Source organism: Mesoplodon mirus, assembly GCF_964341445.2.
Source record: "Mesoplodon mirus genome assembly, chromosome: 3".
Lineage (NCBI taxonomy): Eukaryota > Metazoa > Chordata > Mammalia > Artiodactyla > Ziphiidae > Mesoplodon > Mesoplodon mirus.
In genome coordinates this window covers 17,720,579-17,744,888 of record NC_138978.1, presented here as the reverse complement: position 1 = coordinate 17,744,888, position 24,310 = coordinate 17,720,579, and the positions used below count along the sequence as shown (strand labels likewise).

Here is a 24,310-nt window from a genome sequence, read left to right as displayed (position 1 = left end):
AGGTGAGAGCAGGCAGATCTTCCACATGCATGTGATTGTCCAAGAAAGGAAAGTGTTTTATAGAGAGTTTCATGAATAATATTAAAACCTAAGAATGATGGTTTCCTTTCAACCTCAGGATCCTGCTGTGAGCTTCTCTTGTAAACAAGCTCTAATTCGAGTCCTAAGGCCGAGGAACAAGCGGAGACATGTGACATTGCCCTCCTCCCCTCGAAGCAACACTCCAATGGGTAATGTGAGGTCTGGGTTTAGGCTTGTGCGAGTGTGGCGGGGGGAGAAGGGAAATAAAGCACTAGGATGTGCTGCTCACGTTGACCAAGGCCCTGGAGACTTCTGGTGATGTATCCGTTGTTTTACGCCGCCTTATTCCATGAGGAATTGAAGGTGGTGTATAAAAAACGCATAGTAAGTAGAATAAAAAGAAGGAAAATCGAGGCCAGGGGAAAATAAAGGTACAATAGTAAAATCAAGCCAAAGACATAAAATCTGCATCACAAAGTCCTACATGGTTGTTAAGTGAAGATCTTATTTTTGGCTGAAAGCTTCCCAAAAGCCAGAGTGAAAATAAAATGAGAACAGTTCGAAAATCACAGTGACTGAAGAAAAAACCCGCCATTTTTCAGGAAATGAAAAATTTCCCCGCATGAAAGCTCTTACATTAAGGGTCCATTTTGTTGCCTAATGGGTAGGATCTTCAGGAGACTTACCTACAATAAGGTTGACAGCAAATTTCACAAGAGATTTCTCTCTTGATACCCTTGGATACAAGTCAAGGACATAACATTTAACATTTTAGGAAAAGCAATTCTACCAGTTGTCTAAATCTTAGCAGTAGTGCATTGTGTAACTCTGGTTACTTCGCTTAGCTCAGAGGTTAAACTTCCAATGAAAGTCACATACATAGTTTAAAATTTTATTTTAGTCACATGATAAAGAATAAAAAGAAATATTTGAAATTAACTTACTGATAATTCAATATATCAAAAATATTATTTAAACACATAATTAATATAAAAAATTATTAGTAAAATATTTTCCTTTCTTAAAAAACTTTTTCTTACTGTCTTAAAAATCTAGTGCGGGGCGGTGGGTGGGAGGGAGGTCCAATAGGGAGGGGATATAGGTATACATACAGCTGATTCACTTCATTGTATAGCAGAAACTAACAACATTGTAAAGCAATTATATTCCAATAATAAAAAAGAAATCTAGTGTGTACTATATACACTAACGTCACATCTCCATGTGGACTAGCCACGTTGTAACTAGTGGCTGTGGCTACTGTGTGGTCCAGTGCAGGTTTAGAGGAGCACATGCAGCTTCACGACCCTCAGACAACCTTCCTTGAGTATCATTCATCTTAAGCTTTTGATGAGTCAGGCAACAGTTTGTGCATCTCTTCTCTGTGGAGAAGCTAGAGTCCGGATAGTTTATGTTTCCAGTTAAGGTCATATGCACATACTTTTTCAGCCCATTGAGCGGAAGGCAAGGTCTCCCTCCTTTTTTGATAATTAGGAGTCTAACCTGGGCTTCTCCCTTTTTAGAAGGCTTTTCCCCGTCATACAGAAGCTGGTCCAGGTAGGACCTGTAGTGCTGTGCTGCAAAACCAGCTTTCATTTGACGCTTTCACATCTCAGCTGGTTCTTCTCTTAATGATGATGTAGTGTGAAAATCTCACTGACCCAGTTGTTTTGGGGGAAAAAAAGTAAGATAACACTCCAAGCTGCCGTGACAGATAATAGATAAACATCTCAACTGTATTATTTTCCCTGTCTTGTCCAGGGTCTCCTGAGGGTTGGCACAAGCTCATGGGACCTGCTGGTCTTAGATTTTTCTGCTTTAAGGAATCCAAGGGTTTTTGTTTTTGTTTTCCTTCATCAGCTGGAAAAGACTTCTCCTAAGTGGAGCAGGCTGTCACTGCCAGCCCCACCTTCCCAGATCCTGCTAGGTCCAGGAAGCAGGAGAACAAGGCCAGGCATGGCTCCCTGGAATTTATCTCTAAAGCACAGGGCACTAGCTGGTAGCTTGCTTGTCTTGGTTTTTGTTTGCTATGTAGCTTATCTTACCACCCGCCGAGGGAGGAAAGAGCAAGCGTCTTCAGGTGACTGGGGTTTCTTTGACTCAGGAGACAAGGATGATGATGACGATGATGACGCAGATGAGAAAATGCAGTCGTCAGGGATCCCGAATGGTGGCCACATCCGTCAGGAAAGCCAGGAACAGAGTGAGGTGGACCATGGAGATTTTGAGATGGTGGTGAGTCTCTGGCAGCAGGAGAGGGGAGGAGGAGCCTCAGAACTCTCCTCTAGCTCTTACTCAGTGGACTTCCACAAGCTGCCGTTTACCACGGGACACTGACAGAGCTTTCTCTCTGCAGTCTGAGTCGATGGTCCTGGAGACAGCTGAAAATGTCAACAATGGCAACCCCTCTCCCCTGGAGGCCCTGCTGGCAGGCGCAGAGGGCTTCCCCCCCATGCTGGACATCCCACCTGATGCAGATGACGAGACCATGGTTGAACTAGCCATTGCCCTGAGCCTGCAGCAGGACCAGCAAGGTAGAAGGCAATGCCAGGAACACAGTGGCCCATTGGCCTTGCACAGGAAAGAGGGTTTGGCAGTTACTGATATCCAGCTGACTGAGCTCGTCCCCAGATTTGGGGAGAGGTTGATCTGGGTGAGAGCTGTTCAGAGATACAGGTGGAGAGTGAGAGGGATCGCGGTGGGATTTTTAGTCTGGGAGCCAATCTCATAGTTTCTGTTAGTTTGGTCTTTTGGATTATTTCCTCCCAAATCTGTTAGATTCCTCCAGCCTGTGTCCTGCCTGAGCTGAAGGAAGGCTTCCACCATCTCTGTAACTAAATTTGGTGGGTGGACAGCAGTGGCTGTTGAGTAACTTCCTCTAGGCCAAGGGGGTCACACGCTGGTGAGTTTAGACTCCTGAGGGCAGCAGGTGGCCAAGCGGCGCTGTGGATGGGGTCTGGAGGGGATGCTGTGCTCACTCTCCACTTGTTTCCCAGGCAGCAGCAGCAGTGCCCTGGGCCTGCAGAGCCTGGGGCTGTCCGGCCAGGCACCCAGCTCTTCCTCTCTGGACGCAGGAACCCTCTCTGACACCACAGCATCAGGTAACTGTCCACAGCAAGGAGCGCGGCTCAGGGCCCCAGGACCCTCAGGCCTCGTTTCCAACGCTGTGAGAGTGTAATGGGCAGCTGCTTTGACAGGCCATCCTGGACTTCCTGCTTGTGCCTTTGCTTTAGAAATGCGGGTGTGGAAGGCATAGTGATGCAGCTTGGCAAAGGCATTCATGGCTCTGCTTCCCTACACTTTGCATGCTGCCTGGCTTCAGCTAATTCCCCAAGGAAAGGCCAAGAGAACAGCTTGCAGGTTGATCGGCTTTAGAGCTTAAATCTCAGCTTTCAGGGTTCTTCACCAGAGTTCTAACATTTTAGACAGTTTCAAAAGGGAGACAAGAAATGGAGCTCAAACCTTTTAACTTTTTTCTCTTCATTTGCAAATAAAAGTGAAGCTACAAGAAGCTGAGTTACACTTCAGGTCAGCGTGGGATCTGAGCTTGGTGGGTAGGGTTTTTGTGGACAATTCAAATGCATAGGAAATCTTCAGACCTCATTTTGTGTTTACTTTCAATCACTTTTCCTAATCTGATAAGAAAAAAATATGTCCTGAGTGGAGAGTTGGACCAAATAGAGGAGAATGGAACATCTGAACAATCTACTGGAAAATCAGCCCCTGAGTAATTTAAGGGTTGATTGAGAGTTTTCAGACTGATGTGTCCCTCTATTTGTTTCTTTTTTTTTTTTTTTTTTTTTCCTTTGTTTCTTGTTTTGGGCGTTTTATCCTGGATAGATAAGAAAGGGAGAAACTGGCTGTCCCCTCTCGCCTGCTGCCATGGCTTGTTGCTTTTCTTAGGTCTCTTTAGTTGCTGTCATTTCAGGCTTGGAGGTCACTGTTGTGCTGTGCCAGTTGTGTTCCTACTGTGCTCTGTGGCTGTCTTGGCTTTTCTCCCCCATGTATCTCATCCAGCATTTTCCTCCTGTCTCAGCTCAGCCCTGATCCTGGATGCTGTGGCTGTCTCTGGGGAATTTCCTTGCTTCATTATTAGCATCTGATGAGGATGATTAGGAAGTTTGAAATTTCCGAACGAGCTCCCCTCTGGACCATCTGATTTAAAAAACAGGGTGGATTTGAGAGCTCATGATAAGTGATTTCCTAGCATAAGCATAAATTGATTGCAAAACAAATCTCATGAAAATTCAGAATCTATGCTTTTGAATGGTAATGGCTATTTTCCAATCTCAGCAGGTGTCAGTAACACCTAGACTATGGTGACCGTGAAGCATTTTAGCTGGAAAACTGAGTGTCCGTGTCACAGATTCTTCTTGAATCTCTGCACTGTTTTACTTGCACTGTGATGTAACAGCGAAGGAAATGCCCAGTGAACTGGGTTTTCACTTCTGTCTAAGTACTGTTTGCAATGCACCATGTATAGTGTTTGTTCCTGTTAGTGATTAACCAGCAAAGCAAATCCTTCCCTTTTTTCTTTGACAACAGGATGTATAAACTGCATTGTGTCTTCTGCACTATGTAGTTTGATGCTTTTGCCCCGAAGAGGGGTTTTTACCTGTAACAGCTCTCGTTACTCTCTCAGCTCCAGCCTCAGACGACGAGGGCAGCACAGCAGCAACTGATGGTTCCACCCTTCGGACCTCCCCTGCTGACCACGGTGGTAGTGTGGGCTCGGAGAGCGGGGGAAGTGCAGTGGACTCGGTGGCTGGCGAGCACAGTGGTAATGTGGCTGGAGGTCCTGATATCCTTGGGCAGAGAGGGTGGGGACAAAATAGAAATCCCTGCCTGGGTCCTAGGATTGGTTTCAGCAAAGGGAAGTTTAATTATCTGTTAGTGGAAGAAAGAAATGACATACATAATCCCAAATCATGATTAATTGGAAACAATTATGGTATGATTTTGAAATCAGTCCTATGGTGGTTTTTGCTGCTTCTGTTGGGGAAGAGATTTTGGGCAGTCCCATTGTTAGTGATCTGGTATATTAATATAGCAGGCCATCTGTACTAGCTGGTGGGGGTTGAGCTTCTGGAATGAGGAAGCATGACAAGCCATTTTGGTTTGATCTTAAAAATCAGTCTCTGCTTAAAAATTGGATATGAACATTTTCTGTGGAAGAGATATAGAGTAGCTGATAATTTCGAGATTCCCAAATCAGTATATGTTTCTTCTGGAGTATGAGATGGAAATTTATCCACAGTCGAGATTAATTGTTCTTGTGGGTGGATCTTCTGTTCTTTGGGTACCCAGAGAGTCATTTAGTCATTTAGTCCTGTGGGGCCGAAATCGTGAATTCAATCCTTATTGATCTTCACACAGAAGAAAAAAATTTTCTAAAGCTACTAGTCAGGTAATTGCTGACTTCAGAATGCACTGGATTCCACCATGCTTTGGGAGTTGATTTGCACTTTTTAAACCATTTCCCTCTAGTATCTGGCCGGAGCAGTGCTTATGGTGATGCCACAGCAGAGGGGCATCCGGCTGGACCAGGAAGTGTCAGTTCAAGCACTGGCGCCATCAGCACCACCACCGGACATCAGGAAGGAGATGGCTCCGAGGGAGAAGGAGAAGGGGAAGGGGAAGGAGATGTCCACGCTAGCAACAGGTCAGGAGCTGGCCACTTGCACTCAAGAGGCTTTCCTAGGGGAGAATGTTTCAGGAATAGGATGATGGATCAGTTGCAGGAGGTGGAGTGGTGATAACAGTTTATTTCTTTTGACATGTAAAGGTAATAGACTCGTGAAACAGTTTAAAAACCTTAAGAAGTGTTCTAGGTCTGTCTTCTGGTCCTAATTAGAATTTCATCAAATCAACTGCAGAGAGAATAGAAAGTGGTTTTTCGCTAGGGCCCCCCTATATCCCTTAGTAAAGGGATTGTCGTAAAAACACGTATCCTCCTTAGTCAAATCTTTCTTGTTTCATCATTAACCATACACTTATTTTGTAGCATTCTCTTTATAAGTGACACTGTTTGGGGCTCAAAAGTGATAGTCATTAAGTAAATACTAGAAATAACTGCTTGTTCAGCATGTTGATTAGGTAATAGAGAGATCAAACAGCAAATACAAGTTTATGGCTAGAAATACCAGTGGTGGGGCATTTGGCAAATTGAAGGTAATCCATAAAATCCTAATCCAGCCCCCTGAAGAAATTCTGGTGGTGTTTGGTACTGGATTGGTGGAGGAATGTATGCTTAACCAAGAGGTGACTAGAGAAATAGAAGAGGAGGAAGAAAAGAAACCTAAGAATATACTCGTGATACAATGTTTGTTAAATTTGGTGAGGCCCATAGTTATCGCATTAGTACAGAAATCAGTATTTTGAACTGAATGATTTCGATCAGAAAAAGAGGTAACTGAACAGTCAGGCATCGGAGACATTTCGGGAGGGCATCAGTGAGTGTTTCCTCTATTCTCTGTGTTCTTCCACTTAAACTCTTGCAGCATCCCTTTGGGGAAGATGACCTCTGGCTCGGTTAACTGATGATATTTTGATGGGATTTGTTTCTTAACTGCTTAACCTAAAAGGCATTTTCTACTTAATCTTTTTTTTTCCTCTTCATGTGATTTCTAGGTTAATTCCATGTGTTCAGATAATGTGATCTTTGTGATTTTTGGTTCTTTGACGTTTATTTTTCAAAATATTTTTAATCCAGTCTACCTTTGCATTTTAATTGGAACAGTTAAGTTCGTTTATAACTAAGGTTAATTACTGATATATTTGAATTTATTTTGTGCTTCTTATTTGCTCTGCTTGTTTCTGTGTTTCTTTTTCTTTGTAGCCCTCTTGTGGGTTGATTTGCTCTTTTCTCATTCTCCCCTGTCCCAACTTTGCAAGTTTGGAGGTCGTTAACTCTGTTTCCCATCTTTTAGTAGTTATACTAATCACTTCAACGTGCATACTTAACCAAAACTAAGGTTAACTAAGAGCTATATCTTCTTCCTGAATTAGTACCTTAAAAGACTTTGCTCATTCTTATCAATGTAAGCAATTATATTTGTGTGTTTTAAGAAAAGTCTTTTTAAAGCTTTCAAGGTATTATTGCTCTTTTATATTATTTACGTAGTCAGTGTCTATTTAGATTTGCTCACATGTTTACCACTTTCTATGCTCATGTTTTCCTTGTGCATCTCAGACCTTCCATCTAGGATCATTTCCTTCTTGAAGTATGTCATTTAGATTTTCCTTTAGGGAGGTCCCCTGGTTTCAAAATCTCAGGTTTTGTTAGTCTGGAAATGTCTTTATTTAGCTTACATTTTGTGGATGTATTTTTGATGGGTATACAATTTTGTGTTGATGGTTTCATCCTCCCAGAATTGAAAATGGTATCCATTGTTATTGCCAATGAGATGTCACCTGCTGTTACAATTATCGCTTTGAAGACAATGTCTTTACTGCTGCTTTTAAGGTCTTTATCTTGTCACTGTTATTTGTAGTTTTACTAGGATAGGTTTAGGATGGATTTCTTTACATTTGTTCTGCTTGAATGTTTGGGTTAGTGTCTTTTATTAATTCTAGAAACTTCTCATTCATTAATCTCATTCAGATATCTCATTCATTAATCTCATTGGGCATTGCTTCTGCCTCATTTTCTGTTATTTCTCTTTCTGGGACTTAAATAGATGTTAGACCATCATATTCTCTTCTCCATGTATCTTAATATCTCTTTTCTTTCTTTTTTAAATTCCTGTGATTAGTTGTTTATAGTTTCCTAAGATTTATTTGAGTGACATCAGAAAACATCAAATACATAGTTATAGGTTTGGAAGCTATATAACACTTCTACACTGAAAACTATAAAAGCTAATTGAGAGAAATTAAAGAAGATCTAAATAAATGAAGGGATATACCATGTTATGGATTGAAAGACTCATTATTATAAAGGTAACAATTGTCTTAACATTGATACAGGTTCAGTATAATCCCAGTCACAAATCTTAGCTGGCTTTATATATGTGTCAAAACTGACAAGCTGATCCTAACATTTATTTGGAAGAGCAAGGGACTAAGATTAGCTAAGGCAATATAGAAGAAAACCCACAAAATTAGAGGACTACACAACTGTAGCTTATAAAGCTGTGCTCAGTAAGACAGTGGGATATTGGTGCAAGGATAGACAAAATAGATTAACGAAACAGACTAGGGTTCAGAAACAGATTCACACATACATAGTCACCTGATTTATGACACAGATGAGACTTCTGTACAGTGGAAGAAAGATGGTCTTTTCAATCAATGGCAATAGGTTGGTTGGAAATTAATACGGAATAAAATGAGTCTTGACCTGATCATACACAAAAATCAGTTGCTATGGATTTAAACACAAAAGGTAACACCGTACTGGTTTTAGAAGACAAAATATCTTCATAACTTAGGGTTGGCAAAGATTTCTTAAATAGGACACAAAAAGTGTTAACCAAAAGGAAAAAGATACATAGATTAGACTATATTTCAGCAGCTGATTCTTTTTTTTCCTCCTTTTGTCTCAGCATCAGGATTTGAGTCAGCTAATTTTTCTTACAGACTCCTGGATGGGGAAAAAGTGGTATGGGGGGAAGTGGTATATTTGTTTACTTTTAAAGTCAGGTTGTAGCCTTCTGTGGTTTTTTTATGAGATTCTCTTAGAAGACTCTCCTCACTTGGGGCAGATTCTAGGCATCTTTTCCTAGTCCAGACGCCTTGTAAGGTCCTAGCACCCTGATGTACAAGTTGCCTTTAGAGCATCATAGCCTCAAGTTTTCGGATGCCCTGAAATCAGTCTCAGGGCTCTCCTTACCCCTCTGGATTTCTGTCTTCACTCATCTCCTGGCCTAATAATTTCTTAATTGCTGGTGAGCTCATTATTACTTTTATTTTGACCTTGTATTCTGTGATCTTTCTAAATTCACTTAAATTCTAATTATCGGTTTTGATAATTAGATTAATCCTAATTATGGATTTGGTAATTAGATTAATTCTTATCACAGATTCTGCATGAACAATCTTGTCTCCTGTAAATAATGACATTTAAGGGTTTTTTTTTTTTTTTTTTTTTTTTTTTTTGCGGTACGCGGGCCTCTCACTGTTGTGGCCTCTCCCGTTGCGGAGCACAGGCTCTGGATGCGCAGCCTCAGCGGCCATGGCTCACGGGCCCAGCCGCTCCGCGGCATGTGGGATCTTCCTGGACCGGGGCACGAACCCGTGTCCCCTGCATCGGCAGGCGGACTCTCAACCACTGCACCACCAGGGAAGCCCAACATTTAAGTTTTTTCCATTCAGTCTTTATACACCTTTCAACTGTTTTCTCTTGCCTTATTGTATTGGGTAGGAGAGAAGTGGTGATGGTGGAAATCCTTATTACCTCATTACCAGACACAGGAGAAATGGTTTCCTATTTTGGCATGAAGTGTGATGTTAACTGGAAGGTTTTCTAGGATATTTTATTTATTTATTTGTTTGTTTGTTAATTTAATTAAAATTTTTTTGTGTGTGGTATGCGGGCCTCTCACTATTATGGCCTCTCCCGTGGCGGAGCACAGGCTCCGGACGCGCAGGCTCAGCGGCCATGGCTCATGGGCCCAGCTGCTCCGCAGCCTGTGGGATCTTCCCGGACTGGGGCACGAACCCGTGTCCCCTGCATTGGCAGGCGGACTCTCAAACACTGCGCCACCAGGGAAGCCCTTCTAGGATATTCTTTATCAAATTAAGTTTTGTTAGTAGTTTGCTGGGAGATATTTTATCTTGGGTTGGTTTTTGAAGCTTTCCAGTTGCTTTTGTGGCGCTTAGTTGATTATATGTTTTTCTCGTTTATTCTGTTTAAGGTTGTAAATTACAGTAATTAATATTTTCCATTATCAAACCAACCTTCTGGGGACACCTGATTGTGATGTCTTATCCTTTGCATCACTGGATTTGATTTGCTGATATTTTATTTAGGCCTGTAATTTTTCTTCTTTGAAATGTTTTTGTCAGGTATCGGTGTTCATGTTATTCTGGCCTCATAAAGTAAGTGAGGACATGTTTCCCATTTCTCTGTTCTCTACAAGAGTTTGTGTAAGATTGGTTTTATTTCGTCTGAGTTCTTGGAAAAATTTAGCCGTGAAGTCACCTGGGTCTCTAAGGGAAGACTTTCTTTAAGGGAAGACTTTCAACTATAGATTCATTCTTTAAATGACACAGAATTATTACTGTTTCTTCACGTGTCTATTTTGATATGTTGTGCTTTTCAAGGAATTCATTCATTTTACTGGCATAAAGTTGTTCGTAATATATCTTATCATCCTTTTAATGTCTTTAGGATTTGTAGTGATATACCTTTTTTCATTTCTAGTATGGGTAACAAATATTTTTCCCTCCAAAAGTCAGTCTTGCTAGAAGTTACCAACTTTATTTACAAAGAACCAACATTTGGCTTTGATTTTTCTCTGTTGTATGCCTACTTTCTATTTCATTTCCACTCTTGATTATTTCCTTTCTCTTCTTACTAACTTTTTTGTTTTAGTATCTTAATTTTTGGTGTGGGGGGGATAATTTTCTGTTTTTCTTTTAGCATTGTAAGATGGAAAGTTAAATCATTGATTTTAAACCTTTCTTTTTCAATACATATTTGAAGCTATATATTTCTCTCTAAAATTCCCTTTAACATTGCTTTGGCTGGAGCTCACATATTTTTATACATTGTATTTTCATTGCTGTTTAGTTCAAAATGTTTTCTAAATTCTTTTGTAATTTAGTCTTTGGCCCATGGGCTATTTAGGAATATGTTGCCAAATTTCCAAACATTTGGGGATTTTCTAATTATTTTTCTGTTATTGATTGACAGCTTAATTTACTGTGGTTGGGGAACATACTATGTGATTTCGATCCTTTGAAATTTCTTGAGACTCATTATTTTGAAAATGTTGTTTTATCTTTTTAGGATTTTCATTTGTTTTTAGCTGGAGGGTCAATTTAGGTAACCTAGCCATATTGCTAATGAAATTCTCTAAAGTTGTTTTAAGTTAACTGTATTTTTCAGGAATAAGTTAGTTAAAGAATTGTTAAGTAACTTATTGTTTTAAGTAATAGAATAACTGAATTGGTTTTACTTTGTCACGAGGAGGAAATTGTAATTTTGGTACACTGTTTAATTTTTTTGTTAAGTTGCAAGAGTACTACTATCTTAAGAGTTTGAAAAGTCAGTAATCTGGCATGATCTTGGTCCAGATCCAGACTCTACTCATTATGTTGGCTTTTTCCTTTCTGTGTATATTCACATGCATGTTCTCCAAATCTGAGGATTTTAATCCATCTCAGAACTTGTTATGTTTTATCCTAAAAGTATTAAGCTGCTTCTGTCATCTCGTCTTTCATCACTTGTACCTTATCTGTTCCTGAGCAATTTTATTCATTTGTAGTCCTCACACAGCTGGTCTAATTATTCGAAGATGCATGCCTGGGTTTTTGTGTATTACTATATTCTGAAGGTTGTTTAGGTCATTCCTTCAAGTTCTTTTTAGAACAATTGTCATTTATTATTCAAGACTATTTTCATTCAGATTTTTATTATACTGAAAATATTCTGGATACCTGCTAGGATATGGAATGCATGAAAATCACACTTAAAAAATATGAAGGCATGTGGTTTCTTACACACGTAAAGTAAAATGAAGCAAAATGGTTTATTAATTTTGAGAGTGAATCCATTAATTGATTTAGCAAATGCACTGTTAATCTGTGTAAGATTGTGTTAGGTGAGACTGCCAACCCACTTGTTGACAAGACCCTAATTAATTTTCATATTGGTCCTCTTGAATCAGCATATTCAGTAGAGATCCAGAAACACACATTTGTTATACTATAGAAGCCCAGTTGTATATCTGCAGATGAAGAAGGCTAGGTAGTGGCCAGCTGCATATATGGGAGAACTCACGGTTCTAGTATTGATGCTGAGATTGAATTTTATACTAGGAAAAATGATGGCTAAACTGTGAGAGGGCAAAGCAGTGACTGGCCTTCCTAAGGACTTGGGAAGCAAGAAAAAAGGGCTAGGTCACTATGCAATTAGATGATGTAAAATTTGTAGCCGGGAGAATTCCAGAAAATAATGCCTGGAGGCAGAATAGGGCCATGTGTTGGGAAAAGCCATAGAGCTTACTATTGAAGGTTTGGTTTGAATAGTGAGAACAACTAGGACCTGGTTGCTTGAGAAATATTTTAACTTTCCTGTAGTAAGTTTTCAGTACCATCAGCTGTATCTTGGAATAGTTTTGCTCCACTTTAACAGAGTGAGATTTTTCCTTCTATGTTGCTGGTATACCAAAGGCATATCTTTTAACAGTTTTTTTTTTTTTTTTTTTTAATGCTAGGATTGTTCCTAAGAAGTAGCTTCCTTATTTACGTCAGTGGCAGGAGGAAAGAACTATATTCAGCTGGTTAGTGTTTGTGTATTAGCTCATGTTTCATGTATTTTCCCTGGTCTTTTAGGCTGCACATGGTCCGTCTGATGCTGTTGGAGAGACTACTGCAAACTTTGCCCCAGTTACGAAGTGTTGGAGGTGTCCGGGCCATTCCATACATGCAGGTATCCCTCAGTTCACTTGGGTCTGTACACATCAGAGTTGGACCATCCCTAAGCATGCTCACAGCTCTCCTTCTGAGGCTCTGTAAGACTTGGTTTGGTATTAGGTCATAGATTAATGGAATGTAATTTTGAATTGCAAGTTATAGCCCTTCATTTTATAGATGAGAAGGCCGAGGATCACAGAATGAAATTAAAAAATTTCTACAGCCATCCAGCTAGTTATTGACAGAGCCAGGAACAAAAGTCTGCTTCAGAGATTCTTAGTGTCTAGTAACTCTTTTTTTTTTTTTTTTTTTTTTTTGGCGGTACGCGGGCCTCTCACTGTTGTGGCCTCTCCCATTGCGGAGCACAGGCTCTGGACGCGCAGGCTCAGCGGCCATGGCTCATGGGCCCAGCCGCTCCGCGGCATGTGGGATCTTCCTGGACCGGGGCATGAACCTGCGTCCCCTGCATCGGCAGGCGGACTCTCAACCACTGTGCCACCAGGGAAGCCCTAGTAACTCTTTATTAATATTAGTAGTAGAGTGTGGTCTGATAGCTGTTCTCCCACTAGCTGCCTTCGTCTTAGGCAAAATTGTTCTTTAATTAGAATACCACAGTGCCATATCTTAAGCCACTTTGGTTGGATATAGTGTAGGCTAGTCAATTAGTTTTGCAGACTTTTTGCAGAACATTTTCTGTGATGCCAAGGGTAGCATATGCCATAATTTGACTCTTCTGACTCTGGACACTTCAACTTTGGTTACGTTAGGACTTAGAACCTTTTCATGGATTATTGTTAGGATTGACAGGGCAGTCAGGAAAACTGAGATTTCTTCTGAAACACCTTGTGTTTAGAATTGTTGTTCTTTAGGGAATTGGCTTTCATGTTTTATCTCTCTGTTGACGTCCAGGTCATTCTGATGCTTACTACAGATCTGGATGGAGAAGATGAGAAAGACAAGGGGGCCCTGGACAACCTGCTCTCCCAGCTTATTGCTGAACTCGGCATGGATAAGAAGGTGAAATTTGAGAGTCATACTGTGTGAGAGGCAGGGATTGGCTGAGATCAGTTTTCAGTTTTTCATTCCTCTCTTAGAGGAACTTCATCTAGTTTCAAAGGGTGACCCTCCACTGAGGGCTCCAGTTCTGTTGATTCATCAGAAACGTTTTTAGTGCCTGCTTTGGCCCTGGCATACTTTTGGCTCTGGCTATAAATGAGGAACAAGACCAAGTCCCTGCCCTCATAGACATTTTGTATCTCCACAAGGTGAAAACAATAAATTGGTTGTTTGTATCTTAACATGGCTTCCTAGATGTATCAGGCTCTAGATCATCCACGTATAGGCCACAGGTACATTGGAGCTTGTTTTGTCTCTGAGTCCAAGTGAGGCAATCTTGTTGAGAGGACGCCTCAAGGTTAAAGTAAGTGTGGTCTTCTGGGCTCCGCCTCTGTCCCCAGGATGTCTCCAAGAAGAACGAACGCAGTGCCCTGAATGAGGTCCACCTGGTGGTGATGAGACTCCTGAGTGTCTTCATGTCCAGGACCAAATCCGGATCCAAGTCTTCCGTATGCGAGGTATCTTGCTTTGGGCTAATGGGTGTGGGGAAAGGAAAGAGGATTGTCTGGTTGGCGCTCGGACAGCGGGCAGAGGCCTCTGTTAGAGCCAGGCCGTTGTCGCTCGAGAGCAGTAAGATTCTAAGCTGCCACCGCTCAGGGGCCGAGCATCCACCTTTCTCGGGGTCCCTTCTAAGCTCTGATCTTTTCCAACAATCCCTCCACCGGGGGCGGTTAAAGCGTTTGGAAGTTGCATTATTGAAAAGCAGGAGACTGTTCTGCAAGGCGCAGAGGGGCTAAGAGGATTCCCCTCTTGTATGTTGCTATAAGGTATGGTAATAGAGCAGAGAGAAAGCACTGGTGTGTGGTGGAAAGGAGATTAACACAAAGCAGAAAAGGTAGAAATGGAGGCTGAACTGCATCCAGTCTTAATGAGCTTCTGAGCTGTGTGGGTGGCTGGGGTTTGCCAGGCTCTCCTAATGGTTTTATTTACAGTAGCTTTTCTCCCGCTTTTCTGTTCATGTGATCACTCACCCCATCTCCTTTGGAAGCTGGTTCTATGGAAAGAGCCCCTACTAGGAGGATGGGGCTGCAAAGAAGTGCCTATAGTGGAAAGTTTTCTCTCTTTTTAGCATAAATGGGCTTCTTTTCTAGCTGCCCAAGGAGAAAGAGAAAACCTCTTCCCTGCAGGTGGAAGGGTTATCTAATCCTGGCCTCCTTGGCCTCTGGCACATATGTGTAGGGAGATTAGATTTGGGAACTGGTGTTTCTTTGTTTTCTCTTACCATGCTGCTGTTCAGAAGAGTGGGGGAAATGTTTGACCTAGTCTGGAAACTTTTTTTTTTTTTTTTTTGCGGTATGCGGGCCTCTCACTGTTGTGGCCTCTCCTGTTGTGGAGCACAGGCTCTGGACACGCAGGCTCAGCGGCCATGGCTCACGGGCCCAGCTGCTCCGCGGCATGTGGAATCTTCCCAGACCGGGGCACGAACTCGTGTCCCCTGCATCGGCAGGCGGACTTTCAACCACTGCACCACCAGGGAAGCCCCTAGTCGGGAAACTTTTAACTCAAGAGACTGACTCCCTCACTTCCATGACAGCTACTCCTAAGGCTGTTGTGAGTGCGTTTCCTACCCCCAACACTCAGCTGAATGCCACACTGTTCTACAGGCCATTCTTAGCTTCTCCCTGGTTTTTCCCCAGTCATCTTCCCTCATCTCCAGTGCCACAGCAGCAGCCCTCCTGAGCTCTGGCGCTGTGGACTACTGCCTGCACGTGCTCAAGTCCCTGCTGGAGTACTGGAAGAGCCAGCAGAACGATGAGGAGCCCGTGGCTACCAGCCAGCTGCTGAAACCACATACTACGTCATCCCCACCCGACATGAGCCCATTCTTCCTCCGCCAGTATGTGAAGGTGAGGTCCTTCCCCGGGCAGTGAACCACTCCTGTCCCTCATCTAGGGCACTGTCCTCTTCAGTCTCAGTGAGTAGCACTGAAGGAGCCAGAAATGTCACATACTCCCCCTGCTGTTACAGGATGCCCTAGTTTAGAAGATGGGCTTTCGGGTCAGGTGAGTCTGGGAACATGTCCCTCGGGGAGAAGTGTTCCCACTTACCAGCCATGAAGCTTGGAGAAGTTCTATCTGACCTTAGTAAGCCTCAGTTGGCACACCTGGAAAATGAGCATACACATAGTATCTGCTTTATAGAGTTGTTGTGAGCACTGGACGAGGTGATGTTTGTAAAGCGCAGTGCCTAGCACATACCAGTGCTCAATAAATGTTAATTATTATTACCATTTCTGTTGCATTTGAGTCCGTGTAGTGGAGCAGATGGCCTGGGGTAGCTGTGCCTCTTGTTGCACCCTCAGGACAGCTTCGAATAGTATGGGAGTCTAACAGGGCAAAAATTTTGAATCTGATCATATCCTTCTCTTTGTATAACCTTCTAGTGGTTTTCCATAACTTTTCAGCCAAAAAGTTCTTTGCCAATCCAGCTATCTACTTAACTCTCTACTTGATCAACTGTAACACCCCCGCATGCAGCCCTGCTAATCGTTGCGTCTCTCCCAATGTACATGCTGTCCCTTCAGAAATTTTTTCCTCTCCTTCTGCATCCCTTCCTTCCCCTGTCTAGTTAATTCCTAGCCCTTCTTCAAGACCCAGCTCAAGTATTGGATCCTTCCCCAGAACACACTTTCCTGCTGTCTGAGCGAGATGGCCTTTCCCTGGGTCCCAGAGCACCCTGTGCACACATGTAGAGTCTTCCCCTCCAGACTATCAGCAAAGACCATATTTTATTTCTTCTCACACGCCCAGTGCTTGACATAGGTCTGATAAACAACTGGTGATTGAATATGTGGGACACGTGCCCCCAAACTCTCGCAGACTCTTCCTGGGGACCACACAGGTTGTAGGATAGCTGTTGTTTCCATTGTCCTCAATCTCTCGGTACCCCTGCCTCTGTGTGTGGGCTCAGGATCTCCACTGAGTTTAGTGATCTTTGACACCCCCTTGGTTACACGAATGTTTCTTGTTGTCATGGAAAACTTCGGTTCTAGGGAATGGAATACATCTCATAGAAAGTCAGAAATCCTTCTCCATTGCTGTTTTTTCAATTTTTTCCTATTCTAATTTTTGTGCAAGCAGAGTAAAATCAATCCAGTGTCAAAAACCAGAGTGAAATGTTAGAACATTTAAGAGCAGTGAGATCTGCCTCCACAATAAGCTTTGAATGTAATGAAATTGCCCCCAGGAGCCTGGGGTCTTCCTGGGTTTATAAATTAAGCCATCAGTCGGTGAAGGCTCCAGCTTTGAAAGGTGCCATTTACCATCTCCAGCGTGAGGTACTCCTAGTGAGCAATAGACCAGCCTTTTTCCTAACTGTGGTCGGGGAAATTGTCAATCACAGGTTCTTATACAAATGTTCTTGTCCCAGGGCCATGCTGCTGATGTGTTTGAGGCCTATACTCAGCTTCTCACAGAGATGGTACTGAGGCTGCCATACCAAATCAAAAAGATCGCTGACACCAATTCTCGAATCCCGCCTCCTGTCTTTGATCATTCGTGGTTTTACTTTCTCTCAGAGGTAAGTGAAGGTCCCAGCTGAGGAGAGGACACACCGGCTGTGACTGCCTTTGTGGCTCCCTTGCATCCTAATCCTCATGTGGTATTTCCCCCAGCAGAGTCCCTTGCACCATTTAGGTCTTGCCCCTCCAGAGTGTACTATGTGGTGAAACTGTGGAAGATGTGTATCAGAGCAAGCCATCCACTTTAGTTTTTGATTCTCTACACTTACCTTCCCCCACATGTGGTGATAATGGACAAGTTTAATAGTTTGGACTCTGCCTGGAAAACAGAAAGTATACTAGTTAAATGAACTGAGAGATTTTAATATAGAGAATTGGTTAAACAGCCACTGAAGAACTGAAAAGATAAAAAGGGAACGCTGCGGTAACAGAGGGGTAGTAACCGCAAGCAGCAGCTGCCAGCAGGCCCCTGAATGCAGAGGAGAGGCCCGGTGGATCTGAGGAGGGGCTGCTGCTGCTCGCACCTCAGGAGCTCTGAAGGGATGTGATGTGGTGGATTCTGGAAGTTCTAAAAGAAGCCAGTGAACAGGACCGCCCGGACCTGGTTTGTCCTTGACTATTGAAGAGATGCTAGAGGCCGCTAGGGTGAAGGGCTGCTCCTAGGACTGCAGGCAAGTGGGAAGGAGCAAGTCCCTTCTCTCCCTCCTGCCTTTTGGTGTCCCTCCAGTGCTCCCCACTGGCAGAACCTAAGAGGGGACCAGCCGGCAAGAAACAGCGCAGTTAGCTTTAGTTCTGGACTGGACGTCACAGAGCAGGGTGTGGTGGGGTGGCTTTGGAGCCGAGAGGAAATAGCTGAATAACCTGCACAGCAAACATGAGATTAACTCTGGGAAGAATAATGTTAGCAAACCCCAAACAGCCATTTCAAGTCATGTAGATGTAACAACGCAGCTTCTTCCCCACCTCTTTTACCTGAAAGAGAGATTCTGAATGTTTTTTTTCTTCACGCGTTCATTCTGGGTGGGCTGGAGTGCAGACCAGCCTCCTATAGATTCCTAAGTACTCCACGAGCGGTAGCAGGAATGTTGCTCCTTTTCCCTTTTTGACGTTTTTCTTTCTATGCCTTTCTTTCTCCTGGTCCTTGTAAGGAATGCTAAAGTTCACCAGGGGCTAGCTTGACTGCAAGGAAGTAGCTTGGTTTGTGTTACCAGTTTTTAGTAACAGCTCATGTAAACCCAAGGCGCCATGGCTGGTATAGATACAGTTCCAGAGTCATTGACTCTCTGTGTCGTTTCTCCCCTCAAGTACCTGATGATCCAGCAAACTCCATTTGTGCGCCGGCAAGTCCGCAAACTTCTGCTCTTCATCTGTGGGTCAAAGGAGAAATACCGCCAGCTCCGGGATTTGCACACCCTCGACTCCCATGTGCGCGGGATCAAGAAGCTGCTGGAGGAGCAGGGGATCTTCCTCCGGGCGAGTGTGGTTACAGCCAGCTCTGGCTCCGCCCTGCAGTATGACACGCTCATCAGCCTGGTACGGCCGGTGTTGGGGTGGTGTGGTAGGGCAGGGGAGGCTGTGGATGAGGTTCAGCCAAGTAGGTAATAGGATGGATCAGCACACACAGGGCTTTTCAGTATTTTGAGAACATCATGGCCGGGGTTGCGATCAGGATAAATCCATGATACCCAACTGGGTGCTGTACCAAATACAGTTGGCTTCAGGGTCTGCGATTGCCCCTCCCTGGTCCCACCCCCACCTGGCAGTGGTTCCTCTTTTGTGAGGAGGGGTGGCTTGGGCTTTTTACCAGTGTCATTTGCTCATGTCGTGGACAGGATCAACCCGGGATTTGTGCACCTCTCATTTTTGTCCCTGAATACTAAAGAAATGATGTATTATCGCCTAAGATCAGTTGTTTGACTTTGGAGAGTAAATTGAATATATTGCATAGGAACATCTAGAAAGAACATCTTCAGTGTTAAAGACTCCTAATCCAGTGTTCTTACTATTATGCTTTTAGCAAGAAAAAAGTAAACTGGATTGTAGTGTCTTAGGTCATGACCTACCTTCCTGCTGCATTATTGAGTGGTCTGAAGAATCCCTGAAAACAAAAGGGCTTTGTGTGGTGGGACGTTGAATGTAGGAGGCTCAGTGGGCCTTGGTCCCAGGTTCACTGGGGCACCGACCAACCTTACACAGAGGGCCAGGGTTTGTAGTCCAAAGCTGAGGTGATGACCCCTCAAGACAGCAGGTGTGGGTCGTTTCTGGTGAGTGGTTTCCATTTCAGATGGAGCACCTGAAAGCCTGTGCAGAGATTGCTGCCCAGCGAACCATCAACTGGCAGAAATTCTGCATCAAAGATGACTGTAAGCAGTGCTTCTCCTTTTGGTTGCTGTTATCCATTCATTCTTTCAAGAACTGTTCATCAAAGCCCACTATATGCCAAGCGTTAAACTGGGTTCTAGAGGTACAGCCATGAGCAAGATAGACAGAACTCTGCCCAGCAAAGAAGACAAGTAAAAACTTATAAGATTGCTAAGCGTCCATAGACAAAATGTGGGGTGCGGTGGGAGCACAAGGTAGGAGTATCTGACTTCCATATCGTTGTGGTCAAGTAAGGAGGAGAATCGTCTTCTTCAAAGGAGTGGGGGCTGGGAGCCAGTCTCTGTGTAGCTGTTGCAGTACTTGTCAGATATTTCCAAAGAGGGCGTAAATTCTTCTGGGAACTTCCAGCAGAGAACCTGGACAAAGGAGGTGGTGGGAGTAGGGCGGCCCTGGCGTCTGGAGCAGGTGCTCCCATTCTTGGGTGTGAGTCTCGCAGTTGTGTCAGAGCTGAGCCCCTGTCTCCTCTGCCTGCAGCTGTCCTGTACTTCCTCCTCCAAGTCAGCTTCCTGGTGGATGAGGGGGTGTCTCCGGTGCTGCTGCAGCTGCTCTCCTGTGCTCTGTGTGGCAGCAAAGTCCTCGCTGCACTGGCGGCCTCGGCAGGGCCCTCCAGTGCTTCCTCCTCCTCAGCCCCTGTGGCCACTGGTTCTGGACAAGCCACAACACAGTCAAAGTCGTCCACAAAGAAGAGCAAGAAAGAAGAAAAGGAAAAGGAGAAAGAGGGTAAGGGTCACCTTCTTGTCTCAGTGGCCAGGGTGATGTGTTCTAATCTCTCTGAGAGCACATCGTTCATTCTCTTCTTCCTCTTCTTTTTTTTTTAATTAATTTTTATTGGCGTGTAGTTGCTTTACAACGTTGTGTTAGTTTCTTGCTGTACTGCAAAGTGAGTCAGTCATACGTATACATATATGCCCTCTTTTTTTAGATTTCCTTCCCATTTAGTTCACCACAGAGCATTTAGTAGAGTTCCCTGTGCTATACAGTAGGTTCTCATTAGTTATCTGTTTTATACATAGTGTATACATGTCAGTCCCAATCTCCTAGTTCATCGCATTCCCCCCTTCCCCCCTTGGTAACCATACGTTTGTCATTCTCTTCTTCTGAAAGGCTTTTCATCCTGATTTACAGGGACCTAAAACCCAAATGCCCTCTAGTGTCTACTCTTGGTCTCATTTTCAGTTATGTTGAAGGTGACACCTCAAAGAGTGTGACTCCCATACCTAGTGTCTGTAACGGGACAGGTCAAAGTGCACCAAACATTTTTACTAGGCCCAAGTTTCTTTTTCTGTGAAATAATAACACTTGCTTCGTGGAGAGGTTGTCAGTGTTAAATGAAACTGTGCTTGTAAATGTGCCTTGTAAACTGGTAAATGCTCTACAAATGGACACTGCAGTGATCAGCACTTTAGCTGATTCCTTGCCATCAGAAAGGCAAAAGCTTTTTTCTGCGTTCCTGATTTTCATGGTCCTTGGAGGCCTGAGACAGGTGATTGGTGGAGAGCAGTGGAGGTTCACATTCCCCAATGAATTATTCAGATCCCTCTGTGCCGGTCTGTGGTAATGTTGACTGTTGTAGGTAGCAAACTTTTGAAAGGAAACTCCTTCTCCAGTGTGACTATCTTTGTCAGTGCCAGGCTTGTAGAGGTACTTTTTTTGGTAGGATTATTATATCTGGGGCTGACTTTTTGTCCCCCAGTAACCAACTGAAAGTTGTTTTCAAATCATAACCATTTTGGTGAAACTTTAAAACATGGACAGAATTCCCTCTCTTTCCACCTGAGCACCGGCTGTAGGACCCTAGACCACTTCTTCCTACTTTTCAGCCCTTTAGTCCTGCTTTGATCTTGCAGGTGAGAGCTCAGGAAGCCAGGAGGACCAGCTGTGCACAGCTCTGGTGAACCAGCTGAACAAATTTGCAGATAAGGAGACCTTGGTCCAGTTTCTGCGTTGCTTCCTGTTAGAGTCCAATTCTTCCTCGGTGCGCTGGCAGGCCCACTGCCTGACACTGCATATCTACAGGTAGGGTCCGGGGCTTAGTTTTAGCAGACTGTGTGGGTCTGGGACCAGAGTGGGTGGTGTATCAACAGTTCTGTCTTGGCTCTATGTCACATACTCAAGGTCATCCGTACTATAAGTATTTACACCAATCTGAATCCTCTTGACTATTGCAGATTTCTTCATTGAGTTATCTGCTTTTTGGCTATTAAACTGATGTCAGAAGCAAGAGATGATCTGTTTTCCACTAAGAAGGCTATGTTTAGAAGTTTGTAAAATGACCAGGCTTGACTCTTTAGGGTAACAAAGCTCAGTTTCTGCCATTGAGAGATGTCAGATGATGGGAATAAATCACCTCCTGAAGACAGGAAAGGATCATGCTACATCTGTTAAGGTTGATTGTCAAAAGAACAGTAGAGCCATTCAAACTTAACCCATAGTTGTGGGGAAATAGATACATCTCCAAAACGGTACCTGGGCCTTGTTGATAAGTAAAGGAACCTCAGGGTTTTCTGCTGCTTATAATATGAACTGTCATTTATCTACAGAAACTCTAGCAAATCTCAACAGGAGCTCCTGCTAGATCTGATGTGGTCTATATGGCCAGAACTCCCAGCCTATGGTCGTAAGGCTGCCCAGTTTGTGGACCTACTAGGATATTTCTCCTTGAAAACCCCACAAACAGAGAAGAAGGTAACAGACGATTGACGGTCGGAGAGGCTAACTTGCTACATTTTAACCTTTTTTATCTTGAGTTAAGAACGTTATGATCGACCCACATGGGAGTACATATATGAAGTGTCTTTTAAATATATATTAAGCACTCCCAGTATGTATGCCACCTAGATAATACACACTAGCAAATAAATATAGTCTGAATTTGGCTTAGCCAATAGAAGTAGATAAAGTGGGGAAGAAAATGCAACTCATTAAAGTTGCTTGGGAAAGAAAGTGCTCCTCTGGGTTTCCTGGCAGTCCTGATCACATATCCAACGTGTTTTTGCAATTAGATAACCATTTCATGGCTTCTCCATAATAGTAAAATTTCTCTTCCTCCACAGGGTATAGAAAGAGGGGCTGTCACTAAGATCGTGGAAACTACTAAAGAAGATAGAATCCTTTAAATGACTAGGAGTTAGGCTCAGCTTTGTTTGATTCTGAATGAGGGCTGCTACTTCTAGGGCAGTATCAGCTAGAAAGCAGAGGAAAAAAGTCTTTGCCAGTAAGACTTTCCCTTGGGCTTTAATTCTGGTCCTATATTGACTTCTGTTTTCAGTTGAAAGAATATTCACAGAAGGCTGTGGAGATTCTTCGTACTCAAAACCACATTCTTACCAACCATCCCAACTCCAACATTTACAAGTGAGTTTTGTTCTGCTTTCTTCCTATTTGAAGCTCGGTCAACAGTCCAGTTGCTATTTCCACATTGATTGGCTCTTATTTATGAATCAACACGCTCCTGTCTAGTTGGTCTTTGAATCCCTCCCTTGTAGTTGGGGCCTTGTGCATAGAAGGTGCTCAAAATGTAACTGCTGAATTAGGGTTTGGTAAGCAATGATTTAAGAAGGTCTCTAGTTTTCAAGGGTCTAAGTGTAAATCACATAAGGCAAGTTTACAGAAATGGTTGCATTAAAAAAAAAAAACTTTGGAAGAAAGTGTTGGTTAAACTGTCAGTTTATTATTTCCCTGGTTTATTAGTGACTGTTCTTTTTTTTCCTCCAAACTTTATTGAGGTATAATTTACATACAACAAAATTTATACATTACAAGTGTACAATTCAGTGATTTTTAGTAAATTTAATTGTGACTCTTCTTTGAGTCAAATTTTAATGTAACATTTAGGATTCCTGTGACCTCAGAACAGCTCAGAAATAGGAAACGTCTAAGGTCACTCAGTTGAAATTCCCTTCCTGTGACTTAACTCTGTTGGGATTTCTCACATTTCCTTGTGTTCTCACTAGAGTGGAGCTTACCTTGGGGAATATTGAGCCATGGTTTTCTCATGGCTTCTTTGTGAAGCTCCATGCCTTCTAAAATGAAAATCTCCTTATGCTAAGACTGCTTTCTTCCTTAGCACCTTGTCTGGCCTAGTGGAGTTTGATGGTTATTACCTGGAGAGTGATCCCTGCCTGGTGTGTAATAATCCAGAAGTGCCATTTTGTGTAAGTGACATCTTTAACATGGACAGTCCCGAGGCTTACAGGGCCAGTGGGTTTCTTGTTTTTCGAGGTTGATTATTACTGCATAGGCATCCCTCTCCCAATGGTTGGTTGCAGTGGTATTAATCCTTACCTGCCCTGCTACCTTAAATAGAAACTTCATCCATGGATGAAGAGTGGGTTACACTGATGAGTTTTGAAGAGGACAGGGTGAGCCGTTAGCCTTGAACTAACACAGTGTTTTGTGTTTACTTTTGCATTTAGTATATCAAGCTGTCTTCCATTAAAGTGGACACGAGGTACACCACCACTCAGCAGGTTGTGAAGCTCATTGGCAGCCACACCATCAGCAAAGTGACGGTGAAAATTGGGGACCTGAAACGGACCAAGATGGTGCGGACTATCAACCTCTATTACAACAACCGAACTGTGCAGGCCATCGTGGAGCTGAAAAACAAGTACGGGCTTTTCAGACTTGGGGAGGGGCAGCAGGCTTACGAGGCTCAATATCAGTTGTTGCCTTTGATTGCTGGAATCAGGTAAAGCAGCACATTTCTAGAGGCCTAGTATGTCCTCTTGCCTACTTAGGTCGTGGCTG

At 43.2% G+C, this 24,310-nt stretch overlaps 1 protein-coding gene across 5 annotated transcripts in view; it reads left to right on the top strand.

Moving 5' to 3' along the window:
- UBR4 (ubiquitin protein ligase E3 component n-recognin 4) overlaps nt 1-24,310 on the top strand; it is a 129,802-nt gene that overhangs the window by 61,175 nt on the left and 44,317 nt on the right. For 2 of the 5 annotated variants that reach the window (XM_082612626.1, XM_082612623.1), the window contains exons 55-73: nt 119-230; nt 2,126-2,256; nt 2,378-2,555; nt 3,018-3,122; nt 4,664-4,801; nt 5,509-5,683; nt 12,523-12,619; nt 13,513-13,620; nt 14,061-14,177; nt 15,357-15,566; nt 17,089-17,238; nt 18,485-18,712; nt 19,464-19,542; nt 20,036-20,281; nt 21,409-21,577; nt 22,102-22,246; nt 22,830-22,915; nt 23,628-23,715; nt 23,977-24,170. In XM_082612626.1, the coding sequence (XP_082468752.1) occupies nt 119-230; nt 2,126-2,256; nt 2,378-2,555; nt 3,018-3,122; nt 4,664-4,801; nt 5,509-5,683; nt 12,523-12,619; nt 13,513-13,620; nt 14,061-14,177; nt 15,357-15,566; nt 17,089-17,238; nt 18,485-18,712; nt 19,464-19,542; nt 20,036-20,281; nt 21,409-21,577; nt 22,102-22,246; nt 22,830-22,915; nt 23,628-23,715; nt 23,977-24,170 (2,756 nt within the window). The remainder of the gene's footprint in view (nt 1-118; nt 231-2,125; nt 2,257-2,377; nt 2,556-3,017; nt 3,123-4,663; nt 4,802-5,508; nt 5,684-12,522; nt 12,620-13,512; nt 13,621-14,060; nt 14,178-15,356; nt 15,567-17,088; nt 17,239-18,484; nt 18,713-19,463; nt 19,543-20,035; nt 20,282-21,408; nt 21,578-22,101; nt 22,247-22,829; nt 22,916-23,627; nt 23,716-23,976; nt 24,171-24,310) is intronic. The other 3 variants (XM_082612624.1, XM_082612625.1, XM_082612627.1) reach the window with 3 other exon arrangements.